The sequence below is a fragment of the Corythoichthys intestinalis genome, chromosome 4 (assembly GCF_030265065.1).
Source record: "Corythoichthys intestinalis isolate RoL2023-P3 chromosome 4, ASM3026506v1, whole genome shotgun sequence".
NCBI classification, from domain to species: Eukaryota; Metazoa; Chordata; class Actinopteri; order Syngnathiformes; family Syngnathidae; genus Corythoichthys; species Corythoichthys intestinalis.
Genome location: NC_080398.1, coordinates 21,672,896 through 21,686,711, shown reverse-complemented (window position 1 = coordinate 21,686,711; position 13,816 = coordinate 21,672,896). Strand labels below are relative to the sequence as shown.

Genomic DNA, 13,816 nt, shown 5'->3' with positions numbered 1-13,816 from the left:
GTTCAATGTATACCGGCCGCGTCAGTGCTTCGGATTGACTGCGGACAATCCCCGGCACGCCGGTGTTGTTGACGTGTGGGCGCTCCCGTCAGGGGTGACATTTCACGCGGGGCGGCTATTTTTCGGCACACCGCCAGATATTTACAACGAAGTCCGCCAAAACATTGTTACCGACTTGGCTGCTACGAACAACCTCGCTTTGACAACGGACAGCTGAATGGAAAATGATGAACATTGAGTGGAAAATTAATAGCGCTGTGCTTCAAACTCGTCCTGTTTATGAAAGTCGATTGTCATATGCTGGTGTTGTGCAGTAATGAGCAGACTTGACTTCAGCGGCGTTTGCTAACTTTTTTAATGCGCGCGCACACACTAGATATCATGAAATAGCAAACTAGATGTGCTACGTCCCATGCCATTGGCAACGTGAGCCCAGAGTGATTATGGGACACGTAGTCCATAATGTACATCGATTAATTCTAAACTGTCATGACTGAATGGATGTTAAGAAGGCCAAATCAATCCGTACCAGTGACTATAGATAATGTTGTTGTAAATATTGTTAATTCAGTACGTGACACAGATTGATTCGGACCACAAATAGGATGTCTCGCTCATGTAGTAAACCTAGCTGCTAAGAGAGCTGTAGCAATCAACTTTTATACAAAAAATTTTCAGATCAGTAAGAAGTAAGCACATAAATATTATTCACTAAAATGCATGTTTATATGATGGCAATTTATTGAATTGGATCGAAAATCGTGACCCCCGTTTCGAAAATCGTACCGAACCAAGACTTAACTGTATCGTTGCATCCCTATGGAACACCATTGCAGAAGCTATGAGGGGAAAAGTTAGTTAGTTCATTTGCCTAAATGCTAAAGTTATTAAGTGCAATTTTATTATTTTTTTCTTGAAAAACACTTTTTATTTATGCTGTGTTTCTGTGCGGTATTAATATTGTTGTCTTTTACTTAAGAGGCACGGCCAATGTTTTTTAGTTGTGATTTCTTAAAAAGTATTTTTGAATTTAAGAGTAAATATTTATTGCGTTTAACTGGGTGTACTTGATCTATTAATATATACTGTATTCTCACTGTGTTATTGTAAATTGGTTTAAAAAAAAAAATTGGGGGCGTAATAATATCGCATATTGCAATAATTTATGAGCTAAATTATCACACACTAAAATTTGTTATCGCGACAGGCTTACTGAGAAGTCTACTGCTTAAAGATGGCGGCAGTTAACTAACGCTGCCCAGACACGGCCGAGTCTGTCATTTCGCATCTTGTTCTAAATGCATGCGATATCTATGAGATGGACACTACCTGCTACCACACTAGCATCATGCGGGCGTAGTTTTTAGCAACGTTGGCATAGTTTGTAGCAACTGTCGGCTGCAGTAAGTTTTTTTTTTTTTTTTTTTTTTTTTTTAATTGCTTCTTCCTCTACGCACGTGACATCAGCACGTTGTCCCGCATTAAAAGTAGTCCGGGCAAAATGTGATGCTTAGAGCTGGCAAAATTAAACGATTCCTCAAGGTGAATAAAATTACTCGGATCAGTTTTTAAACTCGAGTTACTCAAGTTGCGCGAGTATTCGTTTCAGCTCTAGTCTTCAATAAAGTACACTGTAATAGTAGCACTCTAATAACTGCATTACTCAATTGATAAAGAATTATCTGCTTCAAATAAATCAGTGCCTTATCCTAAATAGTCACTGCCCTTTCCAAGTACTCTATGTCAGTGTTTGAGTGTCTTTTAGTTTTCAGAAATTACCTTTAAATAATATGCATTTATTAATATTATGAAAAACCCTTATATGTGCCTGGTCCTCTATGCAGTTAGGTAAATTAACCAATGGAAAAGGAATAAAGGGGTATTTTTTGGTTCAGGATGTAAAGGCCATCCTGGGCTGAAAAGGAGTAACCCACTTAAATAGCCCATCATCCTTCCTCCATACCTCCCTCTCCCTGTTCTCTTTTGTCAGGCCTTATTATTGAACATGTGTCCTCTGTGCCCCGGCCATTAACCAAGCTCATACACTACCCTTACACACGGCTTTCAATCGACACACACACATAATGCATAGCACACACTTTGGGGCTGCTAATTGACAAGAGGAGAGTCGGCACATCTTTCATCATTATCCACAGAGACAAATCTTCAAGTGTGTGATGTGAGTGGGGAATGGGATCAAAAGGGGCTGAGCATGGGCGGGGTGCGTGTATGTTTGGAGGGTGGGGAGTGTACGTTATGCAGCTTGTCCTGCACCTCTTTGCTTTCCAGCCAACTGTGCGGTAAAAACCAAATATTCCCTTGTGCCCTTCATAATAACAACATCATTTAGCTGGAATAAACATTAACAAAGTTTGAAAATGTTAAGAGAGACTCTCAAGGCAAGATGGCTGGATTGTAATTACTTTAGCCCATTTTAATAACAACAGGCTAAATCGGTTAACCACTCTGTAAGTCTGACATTACCCGACAATAACAATTTGTCAATGTTGCTGCTCTGCACAATGTACAGACACGGAATTGGGAATCATTTAGCCTGATGGAGTTGTAACCCAATTGCAAGCTATTGATTTAGGATTAAATATTCATAGAAAAGTAGGGGCAGCCTGGTTGCCTTTTCCTGCTGATGATGAATCAAAACAGTGAAACTGAGAGCGCTCGTTTACCGCTACAGGCTAATGCGAGCTGAAAACAAGACAACTCAACTGAGTATTCAAGAAGGATTTTTGCAAGAGAAAGCTTTCTAACCAATGCCTCATATTCCAACTATTGATGACAACACTGGTAATATAAGGCTGGAGAACTTTAAGCCAATAGATAAGTCATAAAATTGTGAAAATTCCAAGGAGAAACGTAACCTGCAAAGCATCAACTCAGGTAAAGCACAGGATGAGACTTGTGCAGCATTAACACTCAGCGCATGCAAATTGTACTCTTTCCGCACAAAGTCAAGTTCACACAAGCAAAGAAGAGCAAAGACAACTTCCGTCCCATGGTAGTTGCCTCACAGGAGTTCCTTGTAAGCAAAACCCTCAATAAAAAGACAAGCAATGTCCTTGAGGCAGCTGCCTGGGTGACTGACTGCAATGCCGCGGAAATTGACACCTATTTTTGTGACGATACTACCGGCCCAGCGCTCAGGTGACATCCCCCTTTCCCACACACGTAGACATGAAGTCATGCTTGCCGAAGATCATTTCAAACTTCCGCCAAGCATTAGCAATTTGGATGGCACACCAATGCAAACCCAAATTCCAAGGCCTTACCCAAGCTCTGAATACTGAGCCCTAAGACCAACCCATGACCCTATACCCTTACCCCAACGAGAACCCATTAATCACTTCTCTGCAAAACATTCTGAAAATTATTCAAATTGTTTTTATACTCCCAAAACAAAAACCCTCCCACTAATTGCAAACTATCTTGAGTTTGACAAGCAACAACCAGCAACCAGAACACATAGCCAACCTAATATCTGCATACATTTTTTTCAGTAAGTCCTCTGCATAAATCTCCAACAAATAATGAGTAAAGGCACCTCCCCTGCAGCAATCCAACGGAATGAAAAAAGTAATAATTCTGATCAAATATTTTATCAAGTGGGCCTTATCTAACCCCTCTATTAAAAAAATTGTGATTTATGCATAATTATTAAGGGTGTAATGGTACATGTATTTGTATTGAACCGTTTCGGTACGTATTGCTCGGTTCAGAACGGAGGCGTACCGATCGAGTTTCTGACGTAATGTAACCCTTACTTTTCGAGGCAGTGAGTCGATTGGGTTACAGTTTCTTTGTGTAGATTATATTTCCTCCGTCTTCTCTACTATAATGAGGACCAACACGGTATGACAGTATAACCCAGAAACGTCAACGGCGCGACAACATGGCCGCCGCGAGAACGCAGTCTTCTCTGCTATAATAATAACCAACACGGCCTTGTGTTCAATACAAAACCCTCCTACCACAACAAATAAGTAGGAACTAATATTCACATACGAACTAAAGTTATACAACATAAAATATACAATATAAATGAATACTACATCACATTTGTAAAATATAAACACATAAAAAATGAATAATAGCTTATTTAAATAAAATAAATTGAAATGAGCTAAAACACCTGTAATTAAATAAAAAGTATAATACACAGATCCTGCTTACACAATTACATTTATTAATTTCTGTGTGGCGCTTTAACTTGAGAAAATCCACCAATAATGCTTTTGAAAACCGTTCATAAGAAAAAAAATTATTCACTGAGGCATTTCATTTGTAAAATACATGTTAAAATCTTTGGGATTGCTTTTCTCTTTAGCACAGGACTTATTTTTTCTTCTTTCTTTCAGAAAAAAAAGCTGACAAATACGCGGGATCTGAAAGGCAAATTGTTTTTGGATTATCTTTAAATACCCACTACTTTTTGAGCAGAATTCCAGCTTTGTATAGGCTAATGTTCCTATTGTTGAAAGCACAAAAGTGTGTAATAAACAACTAGCACATTTATATTTTGCATTTTGTTTTCTTACTGTACCGAAAATGAACCGAACCGTGACCTCAAAACCGAGGTACGTAACGAACTGAGATTTTTCTGTACCGTTACACCCCTAATAATTATACTAAGCACTTTTGTATAACTCCAACAAGGCCCTCAAAAAATCCCAGGATTACAAGGAACTTGCACACCTTCTAAATAACCATAAAAGCATATGGATGGCATGCCTGGGAAATTGATTTTTTTTCAGTCTTGGCTTTAGAACTACTTTTTCTGAAAGTTTCATGAGAAACCGTTTTCGAGCCAATATACGGCAATAAAAATAATTCCACCTTAGCATATGCAACAGATAAAAATGGGCAGAAACGTCATTAAACACCAACTCTTACAGTTCTTAACCAAAGAAAACCTCCGAGGTCAGACCATCACTCCTCCATCTTGTGATCCTCGGGCACAGAGGATTTATGTCTCTACTCTTGTCTCACAGGTCCCCACGGCCCAGTTAAAAGCAATAAGATCTCATTGTCAAACAGTGACCAGCCTCACTGGAGAGGTTAAACACCGCTGCTTAACCATTAACTAGATTAAATTCACAGGGCCGCAGGAATGTTCTCGCGCCGATGCGAATCGAGATTGGACATGAGAAGTGGCTCAAGTGATAGTGTGATCTCCGCGGTCTTGGCCTTCGCTTTAGTCATGGCGGCTTTATGAATTTGCACACATGTATTTACACACATACACTATACTCGTAGCTAAACATAATCCTTTCAAAGTACAGTGAACTTTCAGTCACCCTCGTGGTCAATATACCACCAAGATAAGCACAAGAAAGAATTCCTCAGGAATTCACTGTCACAATTCTTCGACCACTCCTTCAAATATGTACTCTATGATTACAGCAGTAGCTGGTCCTTACCTGGAGGTTTTCCAGTCAGATTATCAGGGGAAACTAATGGTGGCAGAAATAACTTGACTGGCTGGTTAGCTCTAGCATATCAGAACTGAGACCAGAAATGTAAGCAAGTGAAGCGGCAAACAAGTTTTCTTATCTGATCATCCAATACATTACCCAAATATTTTTTAAAGATATGGCGGTGTGTGTTGAGGAAATCATTCATCACGCTTGAGAGGGAATGGAAAGGGAAGTAACTTGAATTATGGCTTGTGGTGGGGAAAGATATTTCCTTGGTTTGTGGCACTTGTTTATAGTTAATATCGGTACATATTGCTGTACAGATCCACACTGGTGAAATTCACACTAGACCACTCGGTTTCTTTTCTTCTGGGATTTAATATGTGCCTTTCATGCAATTGTTCCCAGGGATGAACCACACAGAGGCATGAGGATATCATGCAAGCTGCACAACTGTGCCACCAAGCCAGCAGGGTGGATCACCACAAGGTGGTAATTGAACCCAAAGTGTGAGGGAAAGGGGGTCGGTGGTTTTTTTTTTTTTTTTTTTTTTTTTTTTTTTTTTTTGAAGGGGTGCATTAGACAACTGCTGCTGAGGCAACTGTTGAGGTCTGAAAAAGCAACAGCTTGCGGGACTCCCAGAGGACGCCCTGCCAGCCAACAGTCAGATGGTGGGTTTGGGGTTTGGAGGGGTTAGGATTACTTCCGTGCTGCCAAAAAAAAAAAAAACTATCTAGTCCACGGTTCAACTTTTATTTTTTTCAGACTCCCCTTTTAATTGGTATTCTTCACTGCAGGTACAGTTTTTTCTTAACAGCAACTATCACGTGTGATCGTTTCATCTGTTTTACTAAAAAAAAAACTTGACTACAGGCAAAAAAAGCACTTTTTGGTTCTCCAAGAGACTGCTCAGATGGGCGTATTCTTCATTTGGTGGTGCCATAACAAATCATGTTTCCTTACTTACCGAAAACAATAAATACATTTTGAAATAAAGCTTGTTATTCGTATCTTGCTGCTGCCCTCTCTTGCTAAAAGGATTGGATGCACTTAACCTCGCTTCCCTACATGAGTGAGCTTTGTGAATTTTCAATTTTGCTCCATCCTATGAATTGCAACCCCTCTCTATGTCGTTATCACTACCAGCATCGAACGTAGGGACACAAGGACACACATGCAGACCCACTGAGCCTATTTTCATTTCAAGGCCATGTTTTTAAAATTGCTCATCACCGACATCGTCCTCCCCGGAGAGAGGAACAACAAGACTCCACAGTGGCAACACAATAGTCAGCTTTTTAATCATCTTCCATCCCATGCCTTCATCTGGGCTACCCTTCCTTCCTTCCTCCTTCCTTTACAGCTCCCACTGATGACAAGGAAGCTCATCTATAAAGCAAAAGCCTTTAACCAAATCAAAAGATTTACCAAGCTTCTCTCTTCCCTTTAGTCTTCATACATGATTAGACTATATGCACTATAGACTATATTCATCTTGCAACCAATGAAATGCTGTGGATTGCAACAGAAATTGTAGGAGATGAGACACCATGAGTGCTTTGGATAGTTGATAATGCTGCCAAGTGTGTGTGTATGCGTTGGGGGATGGGGGGGTGCTTGAAAAAACTGTAAATAGCGGTGATAAATTTCCTGCGGTAAGGCTACACTGATGACATAAAAAGCTAACGCAGCCATTTCCCTACACTAAAACACACCAGGCAATCTCCCTGATGTTACATGGGGTCATTAACTAGAAATTGTACACAATAGCACAGAAGCTTTGAAAGTGTGGTACATCACAGCTAGCAAACACACGCAAAATACCACTGGATGCTAGGGGTAACGCAACTTCAAAAAGGATCTCAACCAACCAGTGAAGAATAGCATTAATAACTGATGGATATACCAGAATTCAAAAATTTAGTTTGGGGGAGCAATTGGATATAACTGTCGGTGTACAGTTTTCTTGCGTGTAATTCTGCAGTACCAAGAAGAGACTTTCCAGTCACAAATGCCTTGCTTAAAGGAATAGTGTGTGTGGGTCAATACTAGGGGTGTAACGGTACACAAAAATCTCGGTTCGGTACGTACCTCGGTTTTGAGGTCACGGTTCGGTTCATTTTTGGTACAGTAAGAAAACAAAATGCAAAATATAAATGTGCTAGTTGTTTATTACACACTTTTTTGCTTTCAACAATAGGAACATTAGCCTATACAAAGCTAGAATTCTGCTCAAAAAGTAGCGGGTATTTAAAGATAATAATCCAACAAAATTCTACTTTCAGACCTCGCATATTGGTCAGCTTTCTTTCTGAAGGAAAGAAGAAAAAAGAAGTCCTGTGCTAAAGAGAAAAACAATCCCAATGACAAAGATTTTAACATGTATTTTACAAGTGAAATGCCTCAATCAATCATTTTTTTATGAATGGTTTTCAAAAGCTTTATTTGTGGATTTTCTCAGGTTAAAGCGCCACACAGAAATGAATAAATTTAATTGTGTAAGCAGGATCCGTCTATTATTACTATTTAATTACAGGTGTTTTAGCTCATTTCAATTTATTTTATTTAAATGGGCTATTATTTATTTTAATATGTGTTTATATTTTTCAAATGTGATGTAGTATTCATTTATATTGTATATTTTATGCTGTATAACGTTAGTTCCTATATGAATATTAGTTCCTACTTTTTTTGTTGTGGTAGGAGGGTTTTGTATTGAACACGGGGCCGTGTTCGTTATTATTATAGCAGAGAAGACAGCAGTAAATCAACATAGACAAGTCAACTGTGCCCCGATCTACCACTCAAGAGATCTGATGGACTCAAAAAGTGGGTTACGATTGCATATTAGTTTGAAAATCGACCGGATCCCCCGTATTTTTACACGAGTGACTTCCGGTCTGCCCGATCCTAGCTACCGATAGTAGTATTGACGCAGGAGGGTCGCATCTCGCATCAAATAATTAACTCTGCCGTTCTTTTCACGTGCGTCGCGTTGAGCCGCTTCTGGGATGCGTCTAACACGCGGCCGCACTGCGACTGGTGTGCATTGGCTGATTTACTTTAACGCCAGCGTTTCACTGCGTTCTTGCGGCGGCCACGTTGTCGCGCCATTGACTTTTCTGGGTTATACTGTCCTACCGTGTTGGTCCTCATTATAGTAGAGAAGACGGAGTAAATATAATCTACACAAAGAAACTGTAACCCGATCGACTCACAGCCTCGAAATGTAAGGGTTACATTACGTCAGAAACCGAACCGAGCACCACGTACCAAAACGGTTCAATACAAATACATGTACCGTCACACCCTTAGTCAATACTATAATTCCGATATTACTGTTAAATCCATTCATAAAAACTCTCCTACGCTCTTCGCCATTCATGCATACCTGAGGCCTCAGATGCCCTAGTGTTGCCGACTGCCAAATTATCAAGGTCTGAACAGGGCTACTCTGAGTTTCATGTGTCATTTACCACAAACGTAAACAGCAAAAGGTGGTTTGTCAAAGGTTGGGTAATTGAAACCTGTATTATTTCCCAGCTCAAAGGACATCCTTGGTTGGGAAACAAGAACCAGTCCTTTAGTCAAATGAGTGATGGTCCCAGTTTGTCTCCTGAATATTCGGTGAAGCAGAACTTACAAAACAATAAATGTGACCTCAGTGTGAGCTTACGTTGCACCTCTGCAAATCTCTGCCAGCACACTGTTAGTCTGTTTGTTTGTAAACGGATTATTGATGGTGAGAGGGGGGCTTAAGAGAAAGAAAGGAAGTTCTTTTTCCGTGGAATGCAAAGAGACGAGTAAATGCAAACTTTACAGAGCGCGCTACGACACGTCCGGGAAAATGCCACTAATTCCATCTCAGGACTCTGTTACTGTCAGGAAAACATACACTCACCCACCTGTCAACCTTCTGAGGGGTGTGAATCACCTCAATAATTACAGCCCTGACATTCCTAGACCTACAGATGCCTGAATGACAAGGGGGCAAACATAGACTTGCTCTTCCCAAAGCATCTGTCACTCAGGACTACACAACCCAAAGATTCCAGCTTAACCTCAACGCCAAGACATTTGAAAAGTGGGGGTTCCTGCTGGCTTTTATCGCCTTAAAGCTAAATGACCCTTTTTCTGGCCTAATACCATAATAATTACAAATGGCTGCAGGGGGTTCTTGCTTCCAGGGTAAGGCGGGGGGTATAGAAATTAAAAGTGAGGAAATTAATGCCAGAATGAAAGCGGCTATAGACAAAGAAGTGACACTTCTGACTCGGTCGACGCTTGTCGCTACGATTCCTTCCACTTGGTGCTACTACTTTGGGGTCACCCACAGTTTGCCTAATACTTCTTTTACTGGTTTATTTAACATCAATTTGTTATTTTCCCTTAGAAGACTTCCAATTCTGCAAAGCCCTTCCATCTTAGCATGTTCCCAAGCCAGAGTATCCCTGTCGCAGTTGGAACGGGAAACTTTCAACGACAAAAGTGGAGTGGGTCATAGGGCAAAAGCATGAGAACATGCATCAAATGCTCTTGAGATAGCAAGCATGCCGTAAGACTGATATGTGTCCCATGATGCTGTTTAGTGCATTTACAATTTTTGTGCGTGTGCGTGTGACAGGGCAGTAACTGAGAATGCGGGTCCCACTGAGACCCTACAAGTATTGCTATTATTAGACCACAAGCATGCTAGATACAGATGGGAAAAAACTAAAGGCATTTGGTCAACAATGTTTTATGGACAAGTTGAAAAGATGACTTTCCCACAACTGAGACAGTGCACTCAACTTCAGGGATGGAAGGGGCAGGGTAGTGCTTAGTCTTTAAATCAATGAATCACTGTTGCCAAAGAGTAGCGAGATGTGTCATCTGCACTGCGTTCTTCAATTATAAGCTTTTCCCAGGTTTTAGTTTAAAGGTATCTGATAAAATGCTCCGTAAAAGGGAAGTAGACAATGTAGTACACACGGAAAGGTGGGACAAGAGGAGCGCTGAAAAATCTGGTACTTATGAGTCAACAATGGATTGACACAGTGAATACACTCTTTAAACCAGGGGTCCCCAACCTTTTTTGCACCACGGACCGGTGTGATTTGGGTCTTTTTTTCACGGACCGGTGTTTTGAAATATTTTGCAACCCATCAAAAACTGCAACTATGCGGTTCTGCGCATGCGCGTAACATTAAAAACGGTCGCGAATGCAGCGATTCCAAAGTAAACACTACAAACTTTCTTTAAAGAAAGGAATATTAACTTACGTTTGATTGTGGATGGACAAAAGTTCTCCTCAGACCCATCCTGCCATGTTAACTGCACACCGCTAGCTCACCGTTAACGCCTTCGCCGTGTCGTTTAGCATTAATTAAGAAGCGATGTTGAAAATTGTAGCAAGGTTTTCAGTGTTCTCGTAGCGCTGGTAGGATATTCCGGAATGACTTTAATTGTCTCAAATGTACATTTAAGGTCGCCGACATTTGCGATCTCTACAAGCTGATCCTTCTGTTGCACAGACATGCTCGAATCACTCGGTTTATTCACAAACGGGTCACGAATGCACTCCTTCGTAGTTCGTGGCTCTTCGAGGTTATAGGCTCATCTTCTGGCTCGTCAGGTGCCCTTTTTCACCGTAAAAAATATCTCCAAAGACGTCTGTTTTCCAGTCATTTTCGCTAGTGTGGTTGGGGAACAAATGTGCTGCGCCCGGGGCTTAGTCATACGTTACTATGGAGGAAAAGCGCCCATAGATATAGTTTAACTATATATACAAAACAGGATGTACTGCTTGCAGTCCAATCAATGGATTTCTATGACGACATTCTAATCTATACTGTAGTATTATGTCTAGAGGAGACAGGGATATTGATGTGTTAAGCAGAGGCACAGGCCATAGTTAATTCGGGCAGAATGCGGTCGTTAATAAAATATTATTTCTGTGCGCCCCGGTAGCAAATGCGCCAAGGACCGGTACCGGTCCGCGGCCCGGCGGATGGGGACCCCTGCTTTAAACATATTGATCATACAATCCAGACTGAGAAACTGGAGGGACTCTAGATCTCGAAAGACATTTTAGGACCGCTGTAATCTGCACACAGCAATTAAACAGTGACCCGGACCTGGAACAGTTTGGATCGGAAATGTTTAAGAAGTCAAAACAAGCATCTGTGTATCAAACACGTGAAGGCAGGAGTTGTACCAATGGACCATGAGAGTTAGGTGCTTCCATGATGGAATACTTTGAGGGAGAGGGGAGCCCATTACAATGGCACTATGGTATATAAGTTTATATTTTTTATGAATTCTTGCCCCAAAACATGATGCCCCAAAAGCGACCGCCACCCTCCAAACTTCCCTAAGCCAGACGCAAACATCATAACGAGGCACCAGAATGATGGACAAGTGGAGGAGGGGGTGCGCGGTGAACAGTTGCCAATGTGTCATTAGTCTTTTTGATCTTTTTTAAACATTGAGCGTGTCCTGAAATGCCCAAGGGCAAACACCCCTTTGTGATCCTCCCCCATGGTGCCTGGTACACATTTACTTTTTTATTTCATCCTTTGAAATTTTGCTCTCTGCAAAAATAAGCACACTGCCACCCAACGCTGGCCAGAAATTAAAGTGCTGTGGCAGACCTTTTAAAGAGGTAGAGGCAAGTTGTTTCAAATGTGTAATTGAATATTTTTCCTTCTTTGTAAATGCTGCAGTCTTCCAAAATTTAAAGCCCCACAGTCACTTCCCCCCCATGATGCACATGCATGTTAACTTCACGGCTGTTACCAACATAATAGACAGTGACAGGAAGCAGGAGTAAGGCTGTTACGACTTTTTCTTGTGCTCCAAAAATTGTTACTTCTCAAAATTTAGTAACCAAGGGGAACCATCTCCCTCATTCACACCCTAACAGTATGTCACTGCAGCGACAGACCAGGACTCTAACAGGTAGTGAAGGGATGAATGACACCTTAAATGTATTTTTTTTCTTCATTCGAAATGTTGCCCCCTAAAATTTGGTATTCCAGGGCAACCACAGTTCTTCGACACAACCACCATCCCCCATGCTATTCCGGAAACCTCTAGATGGGTGCGGTCATGATGGACAGATACTCTTTACCAGGTATAGGGGTGAGGTCCTTGAATAAGTACTAATGCAGTAATTTTCTTTTTTTGAAAAGTTACACTTTCAAACTCTCGTTGAACCTTCTCCCATATAATGCTTGAAACCATATAGCAGACAGTAGATGGTTTAATTACCTGAACATGGGAGCATTGGGGCAATCTTAAAATGTTGAAATGTATAGATATATACATACACAGTGTTTAAAAGGACAACTGAATTGAATGAACTGAATTAGAGGGAATTGACTTTTTGACTACAGTATTTTTTAATGGGAGTCTGTTGGGTTTCTTTTTTATGTTTTTGTGTGCACTGTGATTGCAATTCAAATGAATGAATTGAAATTCAAAGTGTCTTATAGCTCTATTATTTACTGTTTTGTGTATGCATTTATTTATTTATTAACAATAATTATTACTATTTTTTGGCATTGATTGCGCAAACTAGAGTGAGGCTGCAGCGTTTTCCAAAAGAGAAGAAAATGAGTTTGAGGGAGGTGTGCGCCAACAAGTGCAATGAAGTGTGGACAAGGGGGACTTCCCTGCCTGCACGGCTTCAGAGGACTGCCACTAGATTTAAGCGGACCGTACCGGACTGGAACATTCTCATGTGGAAGTTTGCACTTGTTGTACAGATGTCGGAATCAATCCCACACGTGTTGTTTTGCCAAACCACCACATGAAAAGTGTGATAAGTTACTGATGTGGAACACAACGGCAACCAAAAAAAGTTTCAAACTAAAAAAAAAAAAAAAACAGCCTGAGGGTGTAAAAAAAGCTGAAGAAATCAAGAGGACTTACGTTGGAAAGCGCAGAGAAGCAGCAAGGTGCACTCAAGCCACACGGGTCCGAACTTTATCCCTTCCATGATTAAAGCCACTTTTCTTCTTCTTTTTCACAAGTTTGCACCTTTCAGTTATGTGCGAGCAGCTAGTGTGAGCCTTGTGTCTTCTTTTTGGAATTGAAAATCTCTCTCTCTCTCGCTCTCTCTCTCTCTCTCTCTCTGAGTAATCTGACGCGGGTGGTACTCTTCTTATTTGCACAAAAGGTGCCCCCCTCAAACCCCTCCTTACTTCTTTCTCCCGCACTCTCCGCTATCTGGCTCTTTAAACTAACCCCCCACCTCACTCACTGGCACAGAGGAAGGAGGGATCTGCTTGACTGAGCTTTCCAGAAACGGAAGTAAAAAGGAATGATTTTAATCAAAAGTCAGGTGAACGACACAACTACATTTCTATTTTATGACTTGGATTTTTTTTAATTTTATTTTGGAA

The 13,816-nt window shown here is 40.9% G+C and overlaps 1 protein-coding gene across 4 annotated transcripts in view; it reads right to left on the bottom strand.

The window, feature by feature from the left end:
- Positions 1-13,567, bottom strand: part of bcam (basal cell adhesion molecule (Lutheran blood group)) — a 105,216-nt gene extending 91,649 nt beyond the window's left edge. For 3 of the 4 annotated variants that reach the window (XM_057835266.1, XM_057835267.1, XM_057835268.1), the window contains exon 1: positions 13,344-13,566. In XM_057835266.1, coding sequence (XP_057691249.1) covers positions 13,344-13,410 — 67 coding nt within the window. In that variant the 5' untranslated portion in view covers positions 13,411-13,566. Of the gene's footprint in view, positions 1-13,343 lie in introns of all 4 variants that reach the window. The other variant, XM_057835265.1, reaches the window with a different exon arrangement.
- Positions 13,568-13,816: the final 249 nt, after the last annotated feature.